The sequence below is a fragment of the Ciona robusta genome, chromosome 14, assembly GCF_009617815.1.
Source record: "Ciona robusta chromosome 14, ASM961781v2".
Lineage (NCBI taxonomy): Eukaryota > Metazoa > Chordata > Ascidiacea > Phlebobranchia > Cionidae > Ciona > Ciona robusta.
In genome coordinates this window covers 3,857,022-3,874,450 of record NC_143248.1, presented here as the reverse complement: position 1 = coordinate 3,874,450, position 17,429 = coordinate 3,857,022, and the positions used below count along the sequence as shown (strand labels likewise).

Below are 17,429 nucleotides of genomic sequence, written 5' to 3'. Positions count from 1 at the left end.
GCAAACTAACTATATCACATTTCATCATTTAGTTAAAATGCTTCAGACAGTACATTTTTAAATTCAATCATATTTTGCACTTTTTTTGTAAAATGTTTATTCAGTTTTGACGCATCTGTAGCATGTTATAAACAAAATCAGTCGCAGCGGTTTAGAAAAAGCAATGTAAATTTTAAGGCGCAAATACTAATTCATAAAACTAACTCAAAGGATGTCAGAAATAGGATTATGCTACAATACTGATTGTCAGGAGTAATTTGGCAAATCAATTTTTGGTAGCTTTATAATTATTCTTATAAAAAGGAACTTGAAAATAAACAGGACATAAAAACAGAACTAAAACATTATGGAACAACAAAATAAGTGCACTTGATTCAAATGACAAAAAATAAACGAAACATTCTAATTTTTGGCTTAAAATCTGCAACAATTTTTACGCTGTTTCTTTAGCAATTCGCAACGGTGTACGGTAATGGATTCAAAGTCTTACAGAATAATTTGAATTGCATCTCATAAGAGTTAGACCGGTGGTCTGCTGTGGCTATCAACCAGTCTGCAGAGTATGGTGCATGAGCAAACTTTTTTGGGGTTATGCACGCCATAATTTGTCCCACACAAGCCAGTTAATTAAACAATGAAAAAATACGTATTAAATTAAGTAGGATTTCCTATTGTGGCTTGGAAATGTACGTGGTTTGCACGCCGATTTTTGATGATACCACGCGTGCATGCGAAAAATAACCGTCTTGCACGCGCAAGATCTTGTCAGGAACAGCCATACTCTGCAGATTGGGCTATCAACCGCCATGTCGCACCCTTACACAAAGTGTTCAACCAAAATAGCCTCTAGGAGATATTTTTCTTTTCCAACCTCTGTTGGTCTCAAACCCTTTAAAATATAAAGTTTGAACAGTGAAAAAAATCTGATGATTTCGGTGTAAAATATTAAGCGACAGGAATTTGTTTGCCTGTATGGAGATTCAGCAACAAACAAGAATAATTTAAATATAGTAAGATCGGGTAAAATGGGACACAATTTCATTCTCTTTTATCGTCCAATTTGACAGTAAATCAAGAATGTTTACAGAATTAAACAACGGAAACCTCACGACTCTTGTTAATTGTTGCAGATCGCGATTAGGAAATATATAAAGAACTATCGGTAACCAATCTTTCCCCTATACACTACAATTTCAATAATACATGCACAAGATGCAGTTGTATATACTATATAGTAGGGTTGGGGAAGATAGGACACCTCTTGCACAGAATATCCAAGTATTTTGATCATGTTTTGAAACGACTAGTTCCTTTGCCATGTAAACTTTATATATATAACCTAAATACGATATTTTTTGTTGTTTTTATCCCAAATTAAAGTCATATTGACCGCTGCCTATTTTCCTCATGTTTATATCTCAGTTTTTTACAAAACGAAAACTAGTTTAATAAGACAAAATCAAACTGAACGAAATATTCAAGGTTGTTTTTATGAAGCTATGAAACTAGTTTTAATCGTTCACACACGCAAACAAAAAAATTACATCGGCTTTACCATGATTTAGCGAGAATTCAAATTAGCACACTACTATTTCGCATTTTTTACCTGTTCAAAATATACTGTTTCTATTTTACTTTTTTTTTCAATATTTAAAAATAGTAATTAGCTTTGATGGGCGTTTTATAAAGTCGTGATAATACTGTCAAACAATTCTGTAACATTATTTTCCTCGTTATCATTAAATAGCCCATTATGAATAAACGGGGGTCCGTAAAAAGAAATTAAAAAAAAGTCTCGTCCAACAAAGTGTCTCATCTTCCCCGACCCTACTGTATATTGAACAAAACGAATGCAATAGGTAAATTGACTTTGAAGCTTCTTACCGAACGTCAACATTCTGTATCACGATTGGCATTCTTCGTAGTTTAGGCATAACAATGTCGAGCTTCTTGAAAAACTTATGCTGACTTTCCGCGTCTGAACCCTTCCATCGAATTACGTGATTACGCTTTAGAATAAATAACAGTTAAGTATAGTTGTTATTTACAACCGCTGTGTTGAAGATATAGGACGCTACATTCATAAAGAATAAGCTTCTAGGTATAAACCAACGGATAAAAGACCCGACATAGTTTTACTCTGTCTCTTTAATAGTAGGGTGGAGACGGGACAACTTTAACACATAATATCCAAATATTCTGATCCTGTTTTAAGCAATTACGGTCTATAAAAGTTGTGAGGTAACCGTCTATAAAAGTTGTGAGGTAACCGTCTATAAAAGTTGTGAGGTAATCGTCTATAAAAGTTGTGAGGAAACGGTTTTATAATTCTTAGAATGTTCCTTGTTTACTACCAAAAACAGCTATTCACCATGTATACTTACACGATGTTCCATAGCCATCTGGAGTGATCGAAAAGACGGATCCATTTTAATTCGCTTCCATATATTCGGGGTCTCGATAAATATAATCACAGCGTCGTTCAGTACAAGTTCAAGAATTGCCTGGTATTATTCAATAATCAGTAAAATAATCGTACGTGGTAACTAATTAAAGTGGGCATTTTATGTGTAAAATGGACACCCATTTTGTAACGACGGTCGTTTACCCCGCCACGGTCGTTTACCCCGCCACGGTCGTTTACCCCGCCACAACGAGTTATGTGGTAACTTGTAAGTGGGCACGAGGTGTGTGAGTTAAGACAACCATGTAATAACGACTGTCGTTACCCCGCATCACTTGATAATAAATAAGTTAAATATGTAGTAATTCGTTAGTGGGCACGAGGTGTATGAAACAAGACACCCATGTAATAACAACTGTCGTTACGACGGTACCCCACCACTCTAGGATAAATAAGTTACATATATAGCCATTCGTAAGTGGGCACGAGGTATGTAAAAATTAGGTCACCCATTTAATAACGACTGTTGTTCCCCCACCACTCAAGGATAAATGAGTTACATACGAACGTCACTTACCGTTTGTGTGTGAAACAACGCGTTTTCATCATTTAGATAAGCATCCGTGAGGACAATAACTACACGATGGCTCATTTGGATATTTTGCTTTGCGCCAGTGTATTTAAGACCTGTGGTGTATTTAAACTTTAATTTATAGAACATATTTAAACAACACGACGCATAAAACACTAAGAATGCATATACATTTTAAAAAACTCTTAAGGTGCACTAGGTTGGAGCAATTGCCGTCATAAGTGTCTTGCGCAATGACACATACGCCCACAATGATATAGCAGCGCCAGACTCAATCTCTGGGCACGGCGACAGGGGGCAATCCTTAGACCGTCGTTAATTGATTAAAATACGATCATGAAACACGGGATGTTATGTGCTAAAGCTGTCCCATCTTCCCCTACAGTATACTATACATTTCGCTTAAATGGCGCCGTCTCTTATTCCAATACAATCAAATATGTTAGTATAGTTTATAAATTCAATGTATTACCTCCACTGTCCTCTTTGTTTTCGTCATAAACACGATACGATTTCGAGGTAAACCAATCATTGAGCTGTCTGATCACGTGATCTCCGTCATGGCTCAATGAGTAAGAGAAAAACGCGGCATGGTCCTTAACGGCTGTTTAGAAAAAAAAACAATTTGTTTGGAAATTTTATAAAAAAAAGGATAAAAATCTTTGGTAAACTCACGCTCAAATTGCAGCATTTTATTGAAAAAAATGTATAAATTTCCGTATACAGTTGATTTAAATAATATTAATAATAATAAGAAATTACGAATTTTATTTGTCTCTTTCATTACAGTAGAGAGATTTAGCAATTATTAAAAAAAAACAACAGGTGTCAAAACACGCTTACAGTTAAAATATATTTACATTTATTTGGAAGAAAATAAGCGTGGTCGCTACACGTAGCAGACAAACGAGCCATTTATGTTTAAATATAAGTTAAACTTCTAAAAGAAACAAAAAATGACAACTTACATCGTTCGTAAGAAGCAAAGTATTTTTTCCAAATTGTCTGAAAATCGGTGATAAAATATCTGACGATAAGAATGCAAAGCACGCTTGCAATCACCAGACCTGTAAAGTAGAACATATAGTACTGTGGGGAAAGATGGAACACCTTTAGCACATAATATCCAAATGTCCCGATCGTGTTTAAAACAATTAACAACGGTCTATGGAAGTCGTGAGAATACGGTTTTATAATTCTTTAAATGTTCTTTGTTTACTACCAATTGGGACAAGAAAATAGATAAAAAAGGGTGTCCCATCTTTTCACCCTAAAGTTACGTTCGGACGTCACCTAATTAAAAAATTCACATACCAACTACAACCCCAAGAATAATCTTTAGCTCGTCGTTAGGTGGCAGTGGTGAGAGGGTTTTATGTAAAGTGATGTTTGCTGATGACTTCCCGCGTGTGTTCGTTGCATAGCAGATATAAGAGCCAAGATCAGAACTCATAACGTTTCTGTTAGGAATGTAAAAAATGGGTATTTTTCCTGTAGATTCAACACATTTTTAAACAGTTTTGTTAAAAAAGTAGAATATGAAATTACTTTTGTTAAATAAACCCGAATATATAGACTACGCCATATACAAGTAGGGTGGGGTAAGATGGGATACCATTAGCACACGAAATCCAAATATCCTGGTCTTGTTTTAAACATGTAACAACGGTTTATGGAAGCCGTGAAGATACGGTTTTCTAATTGTTTAAATGTTCTTTGTTTACTACCAAATGAGACCAGAAAATAGAAAAAAGGGTGTCCCATCTTCCCCACCCTACTATAAAAATCGACTTTGTTTTATAGGGTTTGTTAAAATTTATGGAACTTTAAATATTAAAAGTTCAAGATTCTGTTTGAATAAGAGACTCACGATGCCATTTAGGCGAAATATATTTCTCTATTAATAACTAGTGGTTGGACTTGATTTTTGCCAGTAAGCTATACTTTGGTAATTGAAATAAAGCCAATAAAATGGCGCTTCAAATATTTAACGCATAAATGAATGTAACTTGCTTTATCCTCATGTGGCCGAAAAACGACAGTTGTTATACCACGGGTGTTTTGTTTCATACACCTCGTACCAGCTTACGAGTTATAAAGTATGTTACTTTGTGGTTTTTTATTTTCATATTTTGATTTAGGATAATTTGGACAACCCATTGGTGGCCACTGGGTTGGAGAAATACTTACGAGATACGTAATTGTATTGTAAATCTTTCGCGGGTAAAATCAGTACAGTTTGGTGTTTTGAAACCCGGGTCACTAGCACAAACCGAACTTGAGTTTGTCGCACCTGAAATCCTAAGCCAAAAATTATCATTGTACTGTGGGGTAAGATAGATAATGTCAGCGCATAACATAGTAGGATGGGGGAAGATGGCACACCTTTTTCAATCTATTTTCTGGTCCCATTTGGTATAGTAAATAAGAACATTTAAAGAATTATAAAACCGTACGACTTCCATAGACCGTTGTTAATTGTTTAATACTTGATCAGGATATTTTGATATTATGTGCTAAAGGTGTCCCGCCTTTCCCATCCCTACTACACTATGTATTCAATTTTCAGCTTACAGTGACCTAATGTTATGATGTAACATACCATATACATAAAATATGCTTATTTATTTATTATAAAACGATAGCGAAGATCGTGTTACTTAAAAATGGAAATCAACAGCAAAACAACAGTTGTTAAAACACGCTATGGATAAAAAGTGCTGATAATTTAAAGTGTATGTTAAAAAGCGTGGCTGTTAAATCCAAGAGGAAAAAAATACATTGAATTTAAGTTAAAGCTTACTCTGTGCAGTTGTTATGACTAGATCCACCGACTGTTTGGGAAAGGGCGCATAATCTTTCTCTGTAAATAGAAACGAATATTTAAATCTGATATAGCTTGAGTGTAATTTTAGCGTCAGAATTTATGTCATAAGTTCGAACACAGCATTAAATTAAGTATTAAACAACCGATCGTTTTAAAACAGTAAAATAATCAAGGAATTATGATGTGTTTATATAATAGCGAATATAATACAACAATAAAGAAGTCAGAAACCAAGAAATTGCCGTATTTTTTAAGAATATATTTGTGATGTTTATATACATATATATACACTATACTGCGGAGGGTGGACGGGCCACCTACAGCGCATAATATTCAAATATCTTGTGTCCCATATTACCCCAACCTACTACTTATTGACGATAATATACAACGGTTAATATTCTGACAAACTCCGTCCTTTATTACCGTGTTCCATTTTGAAGAACTTTTTCCCAATAAAATCCCATTCTTGTGTTTGGATATGTCGGGGGGATGGACCCATGACACGTGAGTGTGACGTTTTTGTTCAAGTCTGACGTCACTTCCTGCTCTTCAGCGGTGGTAACAGGTATCTGATTTGCATCCGTAGGAGCTGTTAGGAAAAAGCCGGTTTTCGTATATCTAAATTACAAAAGTTTTGTTAAGAAAAACAATATACTAAAGTGGGGAAGATGGGACACCTTTTCATTCCATTTTCTCGTCCAATTTGGTGGTAATCATTTAAAAAATCGTAAACCTACCACCTTTTGAGGTATATATACGTAATATTCTGTGTTATTCTGATACGGGACCTGTTAACTCGTACAGTCTTCCTGCAACCAAGTAAAACAGAATCTCATTTTCTATCTAACCTCTGCACATTGCACACATTCAAAACTAATTAAATACCAATTCTCTGGACGTTTTTACGTCTGAGCTAACATCTATACTGATATGACATGCTGCAAGCAGATTCCTTGCTAAACTAGATTGCTAAATCTGCTACCGCAGCAATACAGTGCCCAAAGTGATTGAAAAGCAATTACCTTTAGCAAGTACTTTTATTTATAACTCAGGGAAAACGGATAACACTTTCTGAACATCAGTATAATATTACAAGTCATATAAGTACGTTTGTGATAAATTCTACATTCGATTGCACTTTATACATTATAGGTTGGGGTAAAATGGTACATGTTTTCAATATTTTTTCTTGTTCTATTTGGTAATAAACATTCAAAGAATTATGTAACTGTAGTCTTATGTCTCTAAAAGAGCGTTGTCAATTATTAAAACACCGTCGAAAAATTGTCAATTACGTACAAAAAGTACCCCATCTTTCCCCACAGTATATATAGAGTAGTGTGGGGGAAGATGGGACACCTTTTAACTCTATTTTCTCGTCTTATTTAGTAGTAAACAAAGAACATTCAATGAATTATAAAACTATATCCTTACGACTCCCATAGACCGTTGTTAATTGGTTAAAACTCGATCAGGATATTTGGACATTAAGTGCTAAAGGCATCCCATCTTCCCCCACAGTATATATATATATACAATACTGATCAATTAGATTAGGGTGCACACACCGACTCACGTTTTACACAAATTTTAAAATGTCTGATGTAGCGTGTGTGCCCGTTTTGCATCACTGCGCAGCTGTAATTGGCCGCAAAGTCGTGGTATGCAGAAGTCTGTAAACACATACTTTGCATTAGCTTTAAAGTTAACTATATTATGAATAAATTACAAAACGAAAATTACGTTTGCTAAAACCACAATAATGAAAAAGTCTGTTATTTTGACTAACTGTACGCCCGTTTGAGAAAATATTCTTTATTAAACAATTAGTTTGTCTCGATTTTTGTCTGTTACGTTTTCGTAGCACCAGATCTGTACTGTATTTCATTACACAAGAACCGTTCAACACTATATGAGCACCAGATCAAGGTCAGATTCGCGGAATTTACTACAAGTTACATTCATTCATTTTTCCTATATCAGAACATGAACTAACCGTATACGTTGAAAGTAGTAAATTGTTGATTCGAAATCCGTGCCTATCCTCTTGTATCTGCTGTTCGTCTCTAGTTATGGGCTCACAATTCCGATACCACGTAACGTTAAGTTGTTCAGGCTTAACTAAAACGGGTCTGTCCGTCGTTGGTTCCACTGATAAATAAGTCATGAAGTTAAATTTAACATATAGTAGGTTGGGGTGAAATGAGACACCTTTACCACATAGTATCCAAGTATCATGATCGTGTGAACATTTACAATTGTAACAGCATTATTACGACTCCAAAATAGTTTTTATAACTGTTCAAATCACGATTAAAAAAATGGGCTATTATGTGCTCACGGTATTTTTTTTTAAAAAAAACATATATATTAGGTTGGGAAAAGATGGGACACCTTTACTACATAATATCCAAACGCCCTGATCGTGTTTTAAACAATTAAAAACGGTCTGTGGGAGTCATAGGAATACGGTTTTATATTTCTTTGAATGTTCTTTGTTTACTACCAAATAAGACAAGGAAATAGAAAAAAGGAAAAGTATCTCACCCTGCTATATATCAGTTTCTATTGATGTGATTTAGCAAACACAGTTTAAGGCAGTAAGACGTCAGTCTAAAAATAAATCACTTACAGTCGCAGGTTAACCGCAGCAGGGTATTGTGACACGGTTTGTTCAGATTGATAATAGAACCCGTTGTAGATTTTGAATCCTGGCAACTTTGCTGGACAAAATCTGTCACTTTGATCTGCCATAACCGGGTAGCACATCCGTCTGCCGATATCTGCAAGTCAAGTTAAATCATTAGTACTAGAAAGCAGGTTATTTTGTTGTGAATTATATCCCTGTTGGTTTTCTTCAATATAGTATAGGATCAGGGATTATAAAATTAAAAAAATCTAAATAACAATCACCACAAAGTTATATACGTGGTAACTCGTAAGTGGACAAGGCGTATAAAACAGAACAGCCGTGTTATAACGGCTTTCGTTGCCCCGTGCTGACGCGAGGATAAATAAGTTGCATACGTGGTAACTTGGAAGTGGACACAGGGTGTATAAAATAGAACACCCGTGTTATAACGACTTCCGTTTCGCCGCCACGCGAAGATATATAAGTTACATACGTGGTAACTCGTAAGTGGGCACTAGGTGTACGAAACACAACACCCGTGTTATAACGACTTCCGTTGCCCTGCTATACATAAAAATAAATAGGTTTTATTCACCCTTTTAAATGTACGAAATATATTTTTCTTACCACGGTAAACGACAAATTAAAGTCTGACGTCACCCTTTCGATGACGTAGGGATCGACGTTCTTGTGCACGAAGTTATCAATTGTCCCATTATGTGAATGAACAATGCTGCCAGCTTGGTCCCGCACTGTGCACTGTGTAATATATTACACCAATGTTTATAAATAGATATCCTATAAGGGTGAATTCTCTATAGCAAGTCTCTCCAAACTCATTTTGGTCAGAATTGGCCAACTTTATTTTGGCCATATTTGGCCCAGTTTATTTTTGCCACACAGTTGGCCCATTTCATTTTCGCCAAAGTTGGCTCGTTTTATTTGGCCAGAGTTGACCTTTTTTATTTTGGCCACAATTGATCTTTTTGAAAGAGTTGACAACGTATATTAGCGACTTAACAATAAGCATATTGTTTAAAATATCCGGTTTCGCTTCTTTGTCTGATCAGAATTTAAATCACATTTGGAATTTCCCTCTCATGGGTTATATACGAATATACACGCATGGAATTTCCCACCCCAATAGTTCTGTATGGTTACTTTGATAAATCAACCCGATGTGGACTTTTCAATTGTCAACATGAGGATAAATTTTCACGAGCGATTTATGGAAGTTACCAGCCTTATTCAAACAGAAAATGAATGATTTAATTTGAATAAAAGAATAACGACACCATTTTAGGCGAAACATATATAGTGGGGTAGATCAGGATATTTGGATAGTATGTGCTAAAGATGTCCCATCTTAGCCCACAGACTATATCTAACAAAATACAGTTTGTTGGACTTAATTTTTGTCGGTAACGTATTTCGCAGAACTTGATATGACTATTATTTCATTATAAAGTCGAAATAAAAAATACTTTTTTTGGTCTCCGGTTTTAAAACTGAAGACGACAAATGAGCTTTTTTTAACAATTATTTTTTTCAAAAATATAAACAATTTTCACCGAAAAAGTTACTCACCTTTATGTTAACAACTGGGTCAATAACAGGGGGTGGGGGTAATCCCCCACCCAAGGGGGGTAAGGGGGGTACAGCTACAGGAAGGTAGTCACTGAGCAGCGAGCAGTCACCTCGAAACTGCCACCCTTTGTACAATTTTAAAACTCTTTCCGGCGCAGTTGTACATCCGCTGTTCACTGCGTTAAACGTTATAATACATTATTTTTTATATGAATAGAGACTGATGATGCCGTTTCGGGCGAAATATATATTGTAGGCCGGGGTAGAATGGGACACATTGTTTAAAACACGACCGGAATATTATTTGCTAAAAGTGTCCCAATCTTCCCCCACGGTATTGCTGTATCTTACAAAATACTTTCGCTGGACATTTTGTCGGTTACGACGTATTTAGCAGCACTTAAGAAATCATAAAATTATATATAAAATGTGTTTAAACTATGATATGCAGTGTAAACTAATAATATATAAAGACATATAGTAGGGTGGGAGAAGATGGGACACACTTAGCACATTATCCTGATCGTGTTTTAAACAATAAACAACGGTCTATAGAAGTCGTAAGAATGCGATTTTATATTTCTTTGAATGTTCTTTGTTTACTACCGAATTGGATGAGAAAAACAAATCAACATGTGTCCCATCTTCCCCCACCCTACTATATTTTATGTAGTACCATTCCAACTTTTAACAGATTACGAACCACTATAAGAACTTCTAAATGCAACGCGTGCGATTGAAATTCATTGTTGTACACAGACGTAACCTGACACCAGCCAGAGTTGGCACAGGCATGGCGCATTCCATCCCATAAAAAAACGCCCATGTTAACAATTAAGTGGAATACCCTTTCATTTACAGCAAATTTCCGCCATAAAATTTGACCATAAATCCACACAATAGTAGGTTCGCCTCACGGGCTGCCAACAGTATTTACACGCAAAGAGTTTGGAATTGTTTGGGTTTTTCACTGGTTTCACTTGAATGACTTTAAAAGCGAGGCGAACTTGAAGTGTTTGGATAGACAACATCATTTAGTTGAAGGAATAAACGATTGCTTGACTAGTAATGTATAGTTTTAAAGTAAACGATCAAATTTCGACAAACATAAGGCGATGACCCACCCCGCGGCCTGCACGATCGGTCATATTTCGTAGAAAGTGAAAACCGTATAGCTAAACGTAAATGCATTTGCCAGTTATGGAATATTACTGTATAGGTATACTTAACATTCTACACGATTGGGGTCGAACTTTAAATATGTATTTTTTGGTTAAAGCGGTTTCCTACGAAACAGGTATCTATATAGTAAACAGTCATTGCAACATCGTGACTCACTGTACCGCGTTTTGTCCCAAGATAACATCTTATCACTGCTAATAAAACAGTAAAACAAATTTGCAAACGGTGTCGCTCATAAAAGGTCTATAATTGCCTATAATAGTAGTATATGCGAACCACCAATCCGACGGTATTTTGATACAAAATACACCCCGCGTACAATCATTGAACGAAACTTTTTAATTCTCGCATGGCGGGGCAACGACAGTCGTCATAACACGGGTATTTGTTTCATTCCCCTGCCCCATATAAGTAATACAAGTATATATACTAGGGTTGGGGGAGTTGTAAGGATACGGTTTTATAATTAATTGAATGTTCCTTGTTTACTACCAAATGGGACAATAAAACAGAATGAAAATGTATCCCATCTTCCCCCACCCTACTATGTATAAGCATAAGTAATAGTTCAAGTATAACTTACCTATAGCTTGCCCGTTTGTCTCAGTGAAACTTGCAATAATTTCAAGAACCATCAACAGAGTATGCAGTGAAAGTTTTTTCATATTGAAAATCCTGACTCGGTTTAACTGCTAACTCGGTGTAACTGTTTCAGTAAGCCTGACTGTTCACTATTTATCTGCTTATGCTCAGGTTTCCAAGCGAGATACCAGAAAGAAGTTCGCTAGGCTCTCTCGACGCCATAGCTTTTGTGGCGGTATGCGGAGTGTGTCGCAAGTAGTAAACCAAACCAGCGCTATTGTTCTGCGGTAGCGCATAGCATGTGTAGGAAACAGTAATTAATTTTGCCTGCGACTGACTTACGCTAAGTTTAAATGAACGATAGTCTTGTTGGCGCGCAAACCAGGGAACGAAACGGTATGATTTTATTCACTATGGCTTTAAAGTTCGTATGGTCGAAACAATTGGTCGGAAACATCATATCACATTACAATTAAACAATAAGAATCTACGCAGAGCCCAAAAGTCCCGTAAAGAATTGTGCAAAGGATCACAAGACGGGGAATTTAATGCCTAAGGACACCGAGTGCGAATTTTCGTGGGAATAAAATCGAACTCGCTGGCAGAGAAAATGGTGTGTGACGATTTTATTATCGTGCTGCCGCATCAGAGTGTAATCACATAAACACAACAACGCTTCGTATTAAAGCTCAAGGTGCAGCGGTTGTTTTCCCGAGAATTTCATCTCACCGCTTTTTCCCACGGTTATAAAATTATACTCGTACAATATTCGTGTTCGATTTCGTAGTTCCCCGCATGCCGGAATTCGTAGACGTTATTTCCTACCGACACAGGTACTTCATGTTACGTTTAATAATCTTTATATTTTAATAAACTTTCCAATACCGCCCGAAAATTTTGTTCTGATTTCGGCAGCTGCGGACCGAAATAGCATCTCATACTTAAATAATAACCGTAAACATGTTTAATTTTGTGCAAACCGAGAGTTAAGGTCACAGTATTTATACCTTTCTCAATCGTGTTTTAAAATCCAAGTATAGAGTAGGAGGGATCAACGAATTATGAAACCGTATCCTCACGACTTCCATAGACCGTTGTTAATTGTTTAAAACTTGATCAGGATATTTTAATATTATGTGCTAAAGGTTTCCCATCTCCCCCCCCCCAACTATACATTAATGACATTTAAATATTTGATTTTTGTTTCGCAATTTTGCCTGTTTTGCCACTCTTGAGAAACATCCCACCTTTTGCCAAGGGTAAACAGCTTAGTATGCCAGCTGTTACAAAAACAAGGAGAATAGCAAGAGCCAGGATTCATGTGGAACGAGCCATTGGTCGTCTAAAAACTTTCAAAATTTGCAGTAACATTCTTCCGTTAAATTTAACGGAATATTTTGATAAAATCGTTGTGATTTGCTGTTGTTTGTGCAATTTGAATGCTCCTCTTGTTGAATAATTAAAACATATATTCTTACAACAGATTCTGGATATCAATTAAACATACATTAATATAAATTGTCATTTATTTGAACATTCTATTGAATTTTGAAGCATGACGTGAAATACGGAAATAAATATAGGGTTTGAAAATTCACCAAATTCTCAATCATTGAATCAAAAAAGTTTTTATCAAATGGTACTTCAACCACTGTGATTCCTTTGGTTGTAAATATCACTAATGAACAGTGCAATATCCCTGTAATACCCATTTGTCCTTGTATTTGAGGGTAATATTTACTGGATGAATGCAACATCCATTGACCATCCTCATAAATACATCCAATGTACCTTGCTGCAAGTTTTGATGGTTTGTATTTATAAGTAAAAGGGCATTTTATTTCAATCAGCCACTTTTTACGGTGTAATTCTGCATTGCAACTGCACTCAACAACACCATCAGGTGAACAGCCTAAAAACACATTTTTTTGGTAAATGTAAAGGCCAGTGTCCACCACTTTGAGGTTGTGATGATAATGCTTTAGTAAGTTTTTGTATGCACAAAGAGCTGATTTTTCTTTACTTCTACCCCATTCCAATGATGGCACTTGAAAAGATTGTTCTTTTTCTTCTTTCATAATATGCCTCAGCAAAGCAGTTGTTGATGCCATTGGTTTTTTTTTCAGAGTTTTTACTCGAGATTGTATTCGGTGAAATGATGACGCGGTCATCATACCCTTTCTCATTTCAAACCAAGTAGGATTTTTCCATTGTCCCCTTGTGGCTATCTCAATGTTTGCTAGTATCTCATTGTTAAATTTTTCATTAAGGCAAAATGTGTATGGGACAGGATCCCTTTTTATTTCATCTTTAATAAGATTTAGTGGTGCCATTGCTGCAATTGTTTCATTTAAAACCAGAGAACAATCGGATTCATCTGCTTCCAAAAACAGTTCTAAACATGAGCTTGTTGAGTCAATCTAAAATAGAATTTTAAAATCACTATTTATTTCCTAATTTTTCAAAAAGTGAACTCACCAACCTTTTGTAATTCTTTTATAAACGCCAGTTGTTCACTCTCATTTTGACAAGCATCTTCTGTGTGACGGCAATCAAAATTTAATCTGCTTTCATCATTCCTCTTTTCTGTGCTTGGATCTTTTCTATACCTAAGCAAGATTTTAAAAGAAAAAAGTTTACGCTGAGTACAACAAAGAACACTTAGTAGCTTACTTTAATGATTGTAATTCTAATTGGGCACTTTCACATGGTTCATCCGATGGGCGAGACCTTTTTGCCCATTGAGATGGTCCGCTTGTAACAGATTGTTGATTAGAGTGGTGCGCCTCCAGACAGTACATGGCTGCACTTACATGTCGACAACATCCATCAGCACTAAAAGATTTTTTCTTTAACTACGAGGATATATAGGTCACTTTTGCTCTCAAGCAACACCCTTTATAAAATAATAATAAAAACTTACCCTCCTTGACATTCACAATATGCCAATTTTATTTCACAGTCCTGGTTGATAATGAACCAACATTGATAATACTCCCTACGCATATAGGTAATATTCCGTTGAGTAGGTTTAACATTTGCTCGTATGATAACCAGATCTTTCACGATACAACTGGATAAACAACTGACATGGCCGTCATAAAAAAGTCTATAATCATTAAAACTTTTGTATGCCTTCAGCTTTCTTCTATCATAGTCCGATCTTGCAAATAGTAGATAATTAAAAATGTCATATAGGCCAAAGTCTACACATTCAATTTCAGTTGAAAACTTCATTTTTTCAGAATTTAAAGGATCTTCGAGAATTCCAAGTTCCAATCGTTTCTTAGTTATGTACTCTTTATTGCTAAATTGAGCACAGTCCGGATCCGTAGGTAATGCGCTTGCCGCCACACAAAGTTTCACCAGACCCTCTTTAGATACAGCTGCTTGTATCTCTCTGGCTTTTAAATATAACTTTAAATTGGCAACAGACCAAGAAGCAAAATCATTGATACTCGCTAAAAAACTTGTAGACATTTTCTAAGTCACTGTGTTTTGTATATAATTTTTGTCAGTTGAGTTTTAGGTTTGCAAACCCCCAAACCATTTCAATTCAAGAATTCTTACTGGCAAGTCCATATTTACTATCATTGCTGCAAATTTAAATTTTACTGCGTATCTGCACAGACATAAAATTACCCTAATAAGTAAAAAAAACTAAATTTAATATCGAATCTGATACACCATATCTTTAACAATATCTAGCCCTACCATACGTGGAAGTATTATTAAAAAATAGCGACCGCACAAGCACAGTTTTAAAAAAAACACCGCATAACTTTGCTAAATCAATGCAAAAAGATACGTTGCTATGGACTTAGCTTGGAAGACATTCTCTCGGTCGCCACCTATCGATTTTTTTGTGGCAAGTGGTCTATTGTTTAAAACACGATCACGTTATTTGGATATTATAGAAGAATGGGGAAAGGCGAATTTTAGTAGAAAATAGGGGAAATGAGTGTTGTTTGTTTAATACCAAATGGGAAAAGAAAGCTTAATAAAAAATGTCCCATCTTGCCCCACACTACTATATATGTGCTAACGGTGTCCCGTCTTTTCCCCACCCTATTATAAATATATCAATGGATTATAAGTTAAGTTAATTAGTTGGTCTCGTTTCAATAAACGATTAGCAATTACAATATGTTCATTACCCATACTTAAGCAATCACCATTCGTTAGTTATACTATAGACGCATCTGATCGAAAACGGAAATAATCAATCTGAAAATGGTAACTAGATAGGTGTAGTAACTTCCAGGATAAATAGACGACTACGTGCACGTCAAGTTAAAAAGGATTAATAGGTCCTGACTGTGTACGTTCGTATATAGCAAAAAAGCGAGAATTTAGCGCGAAAAGTTAACAATCTTTCTTTTCGATTATCATACAATAACGCTAGATAGTAAAAATTAAAGACAGGAAGAAGTCGTCATCTCCTATTCCGTCACAATACATATTACGTCATATACAGCTCCAACCTTTGCTCATACCTTGCTTTTATTTTTTAATTAATATTATCCTAAGCAGCAGGTTGGCTGAAGTGTATTGTTCTCGGATCATTCAATCTTCTTGCAAAACAAGAACGCTGCAGCGCGCTTGCAGGGTTTTTGGAAAGCAGCAATTAAAATAGCTAAGGGTAGACCTAACCTAGTTTAGCGTGCAGTGCTCATCACACTCAATCAACATATTATTTCACTGAAACACAGATACATATTAGGGTGGGGAAGATGGGACACTTTTTCATTCTATTTTCTCGTCCAATGTGGTAGTAAACAAAGAAAAATCAAAGAATTATAAAACCGTATCTTCACGACTTTCATATACCGTTGTTAATTGTTTAAAACACGATCAGGATATTTAGACATAATATGCTAGAGGTGTCCCGTCTTACCCCACAGAATTATACATACACCACTACGTTTATAGAATCTAACAGAAATTTCCGTCGATAAATAAATACAATTTGTTTATCTTTTCATGGACATTCGTTGTAACAATGCTGTTTTTATTTCACACGCTATGTGTTCGCTTATAGTTACCGTGGAACCTAAAGACCACGACCCCTAATTTCAAAATCAAAGCTATTAAATACGATAAGTATATGTGTTTAACTTACAAAACCTTTTCAATGTTTACTACCTCGCATATGAGCAGCGTTTTGTCTGTGTGATCTATATAATATTCACCAAGAGCCGATAAACGGTGTGTGATTTATATCGAGGTATAACAGGGGAAAATTGTGTGGTGTAGAATCTTTTAATTTGTTGCAGCGTAGTGGCAAAACACGTGTTGTAGTTTTTAGAATGTCAAAGAAAATTGCGCTAAGATTTAGAAGACTTGAAAAATTGCAGGTTTATAAAAGCAAAATATTTTACCAAAGTACAAAGAACTGTTGCACCGTTTTAGAAACGCTATACCGTGTAAACAAGAATTCTCATAAGGTTTTGTATATAGTGCTTAATAGGCTAAGACTATTAAGGTTTTTTCACAAAAAATTGTCAAAAACTGGCACATAAAGAAATCAGTTCACCACTAAAGTTTACATTTTTTCTGTGAAATAACCTTGAAAACATCGGTAATTCGTAAAATGGCTCGCCGTAGGACCTCAGCCCAA

General features: G+C 35.6%; 2 protein-coding genes across 3 annotated transcripts; both read right to left on the bottom strand.

Moving 5' to 3' along the window:
• Positions 1-300: 300 nt before the first annotated feature.
• On the bottom strand, positions 301-12,142 carry LOC149725092 (uncharacterized). 2 transcript variants are annotated; one of them, XM_089892713.1, is made up of 16 exons: positions 11,811-12,137; positions 10,046-10,221; positions 9,086-9,217; positions 8,459-8,609; positions 7,823-7,977; positions 7,403-7,499; positions 6,250-6,415; positions 5,800-5,859; positions 5,187-5,297; positions 4,311-4,456; positions 3,965-4,063; positions 3,469-3,600; positions 2,982-3,091; positions 2,385-2,504; positions 1,885-2,009; positions 301-889 (listed from the first exon to the last, which is right to left on the bottom strand). In XM_089892713.1, exons 1-16 carry the CDS (start codon positions 11,890-11,892, stop codon positions 883-885), a joined length of 1,869 nt encoding a protein of 622 aa, XP_089748839.1. In that variant the 5' UTR covers positions 11,893-12,137; the 3' UTR covers positions 301-882. The 2 variants fall into 2 exon arrangements, with proteins under 2 accessions (XP_089748839.1, XP_089748840.1); XM_089892714.1 differs by lacking the exon at positions 5,187-5,297 and having other exon boundaries at positions 11,811-12,142.
• A 909-nt stretch (positions 12,143-13,051) lies between these two features.
• Positions 13,052-17,424, bottom strand: LOC149725091 (uncharacterized). The gene is made up of 4 exons (XM_089892659.1): positions 14,733-17,424; positions 14,483-14,644; positions 14,292-14,418; positions 13,052-14,229 (listed from the first exon to the last, which is right to left on the bottom strand). The coding sequence occupies exons 1-4, from the start codon at positions 15,287-15,289 to the stop codon at positions 13,348-13,350; spliced, it is 1,728 nt and encodes a 575-aa protein (XP_089748785.1). The 5' UTR covers positions 15,290-17,424; the 3' UTR covers positions 13,052-13,347.
• Positions 17,425-17,429: the final 5 nt, after the last annotated feature.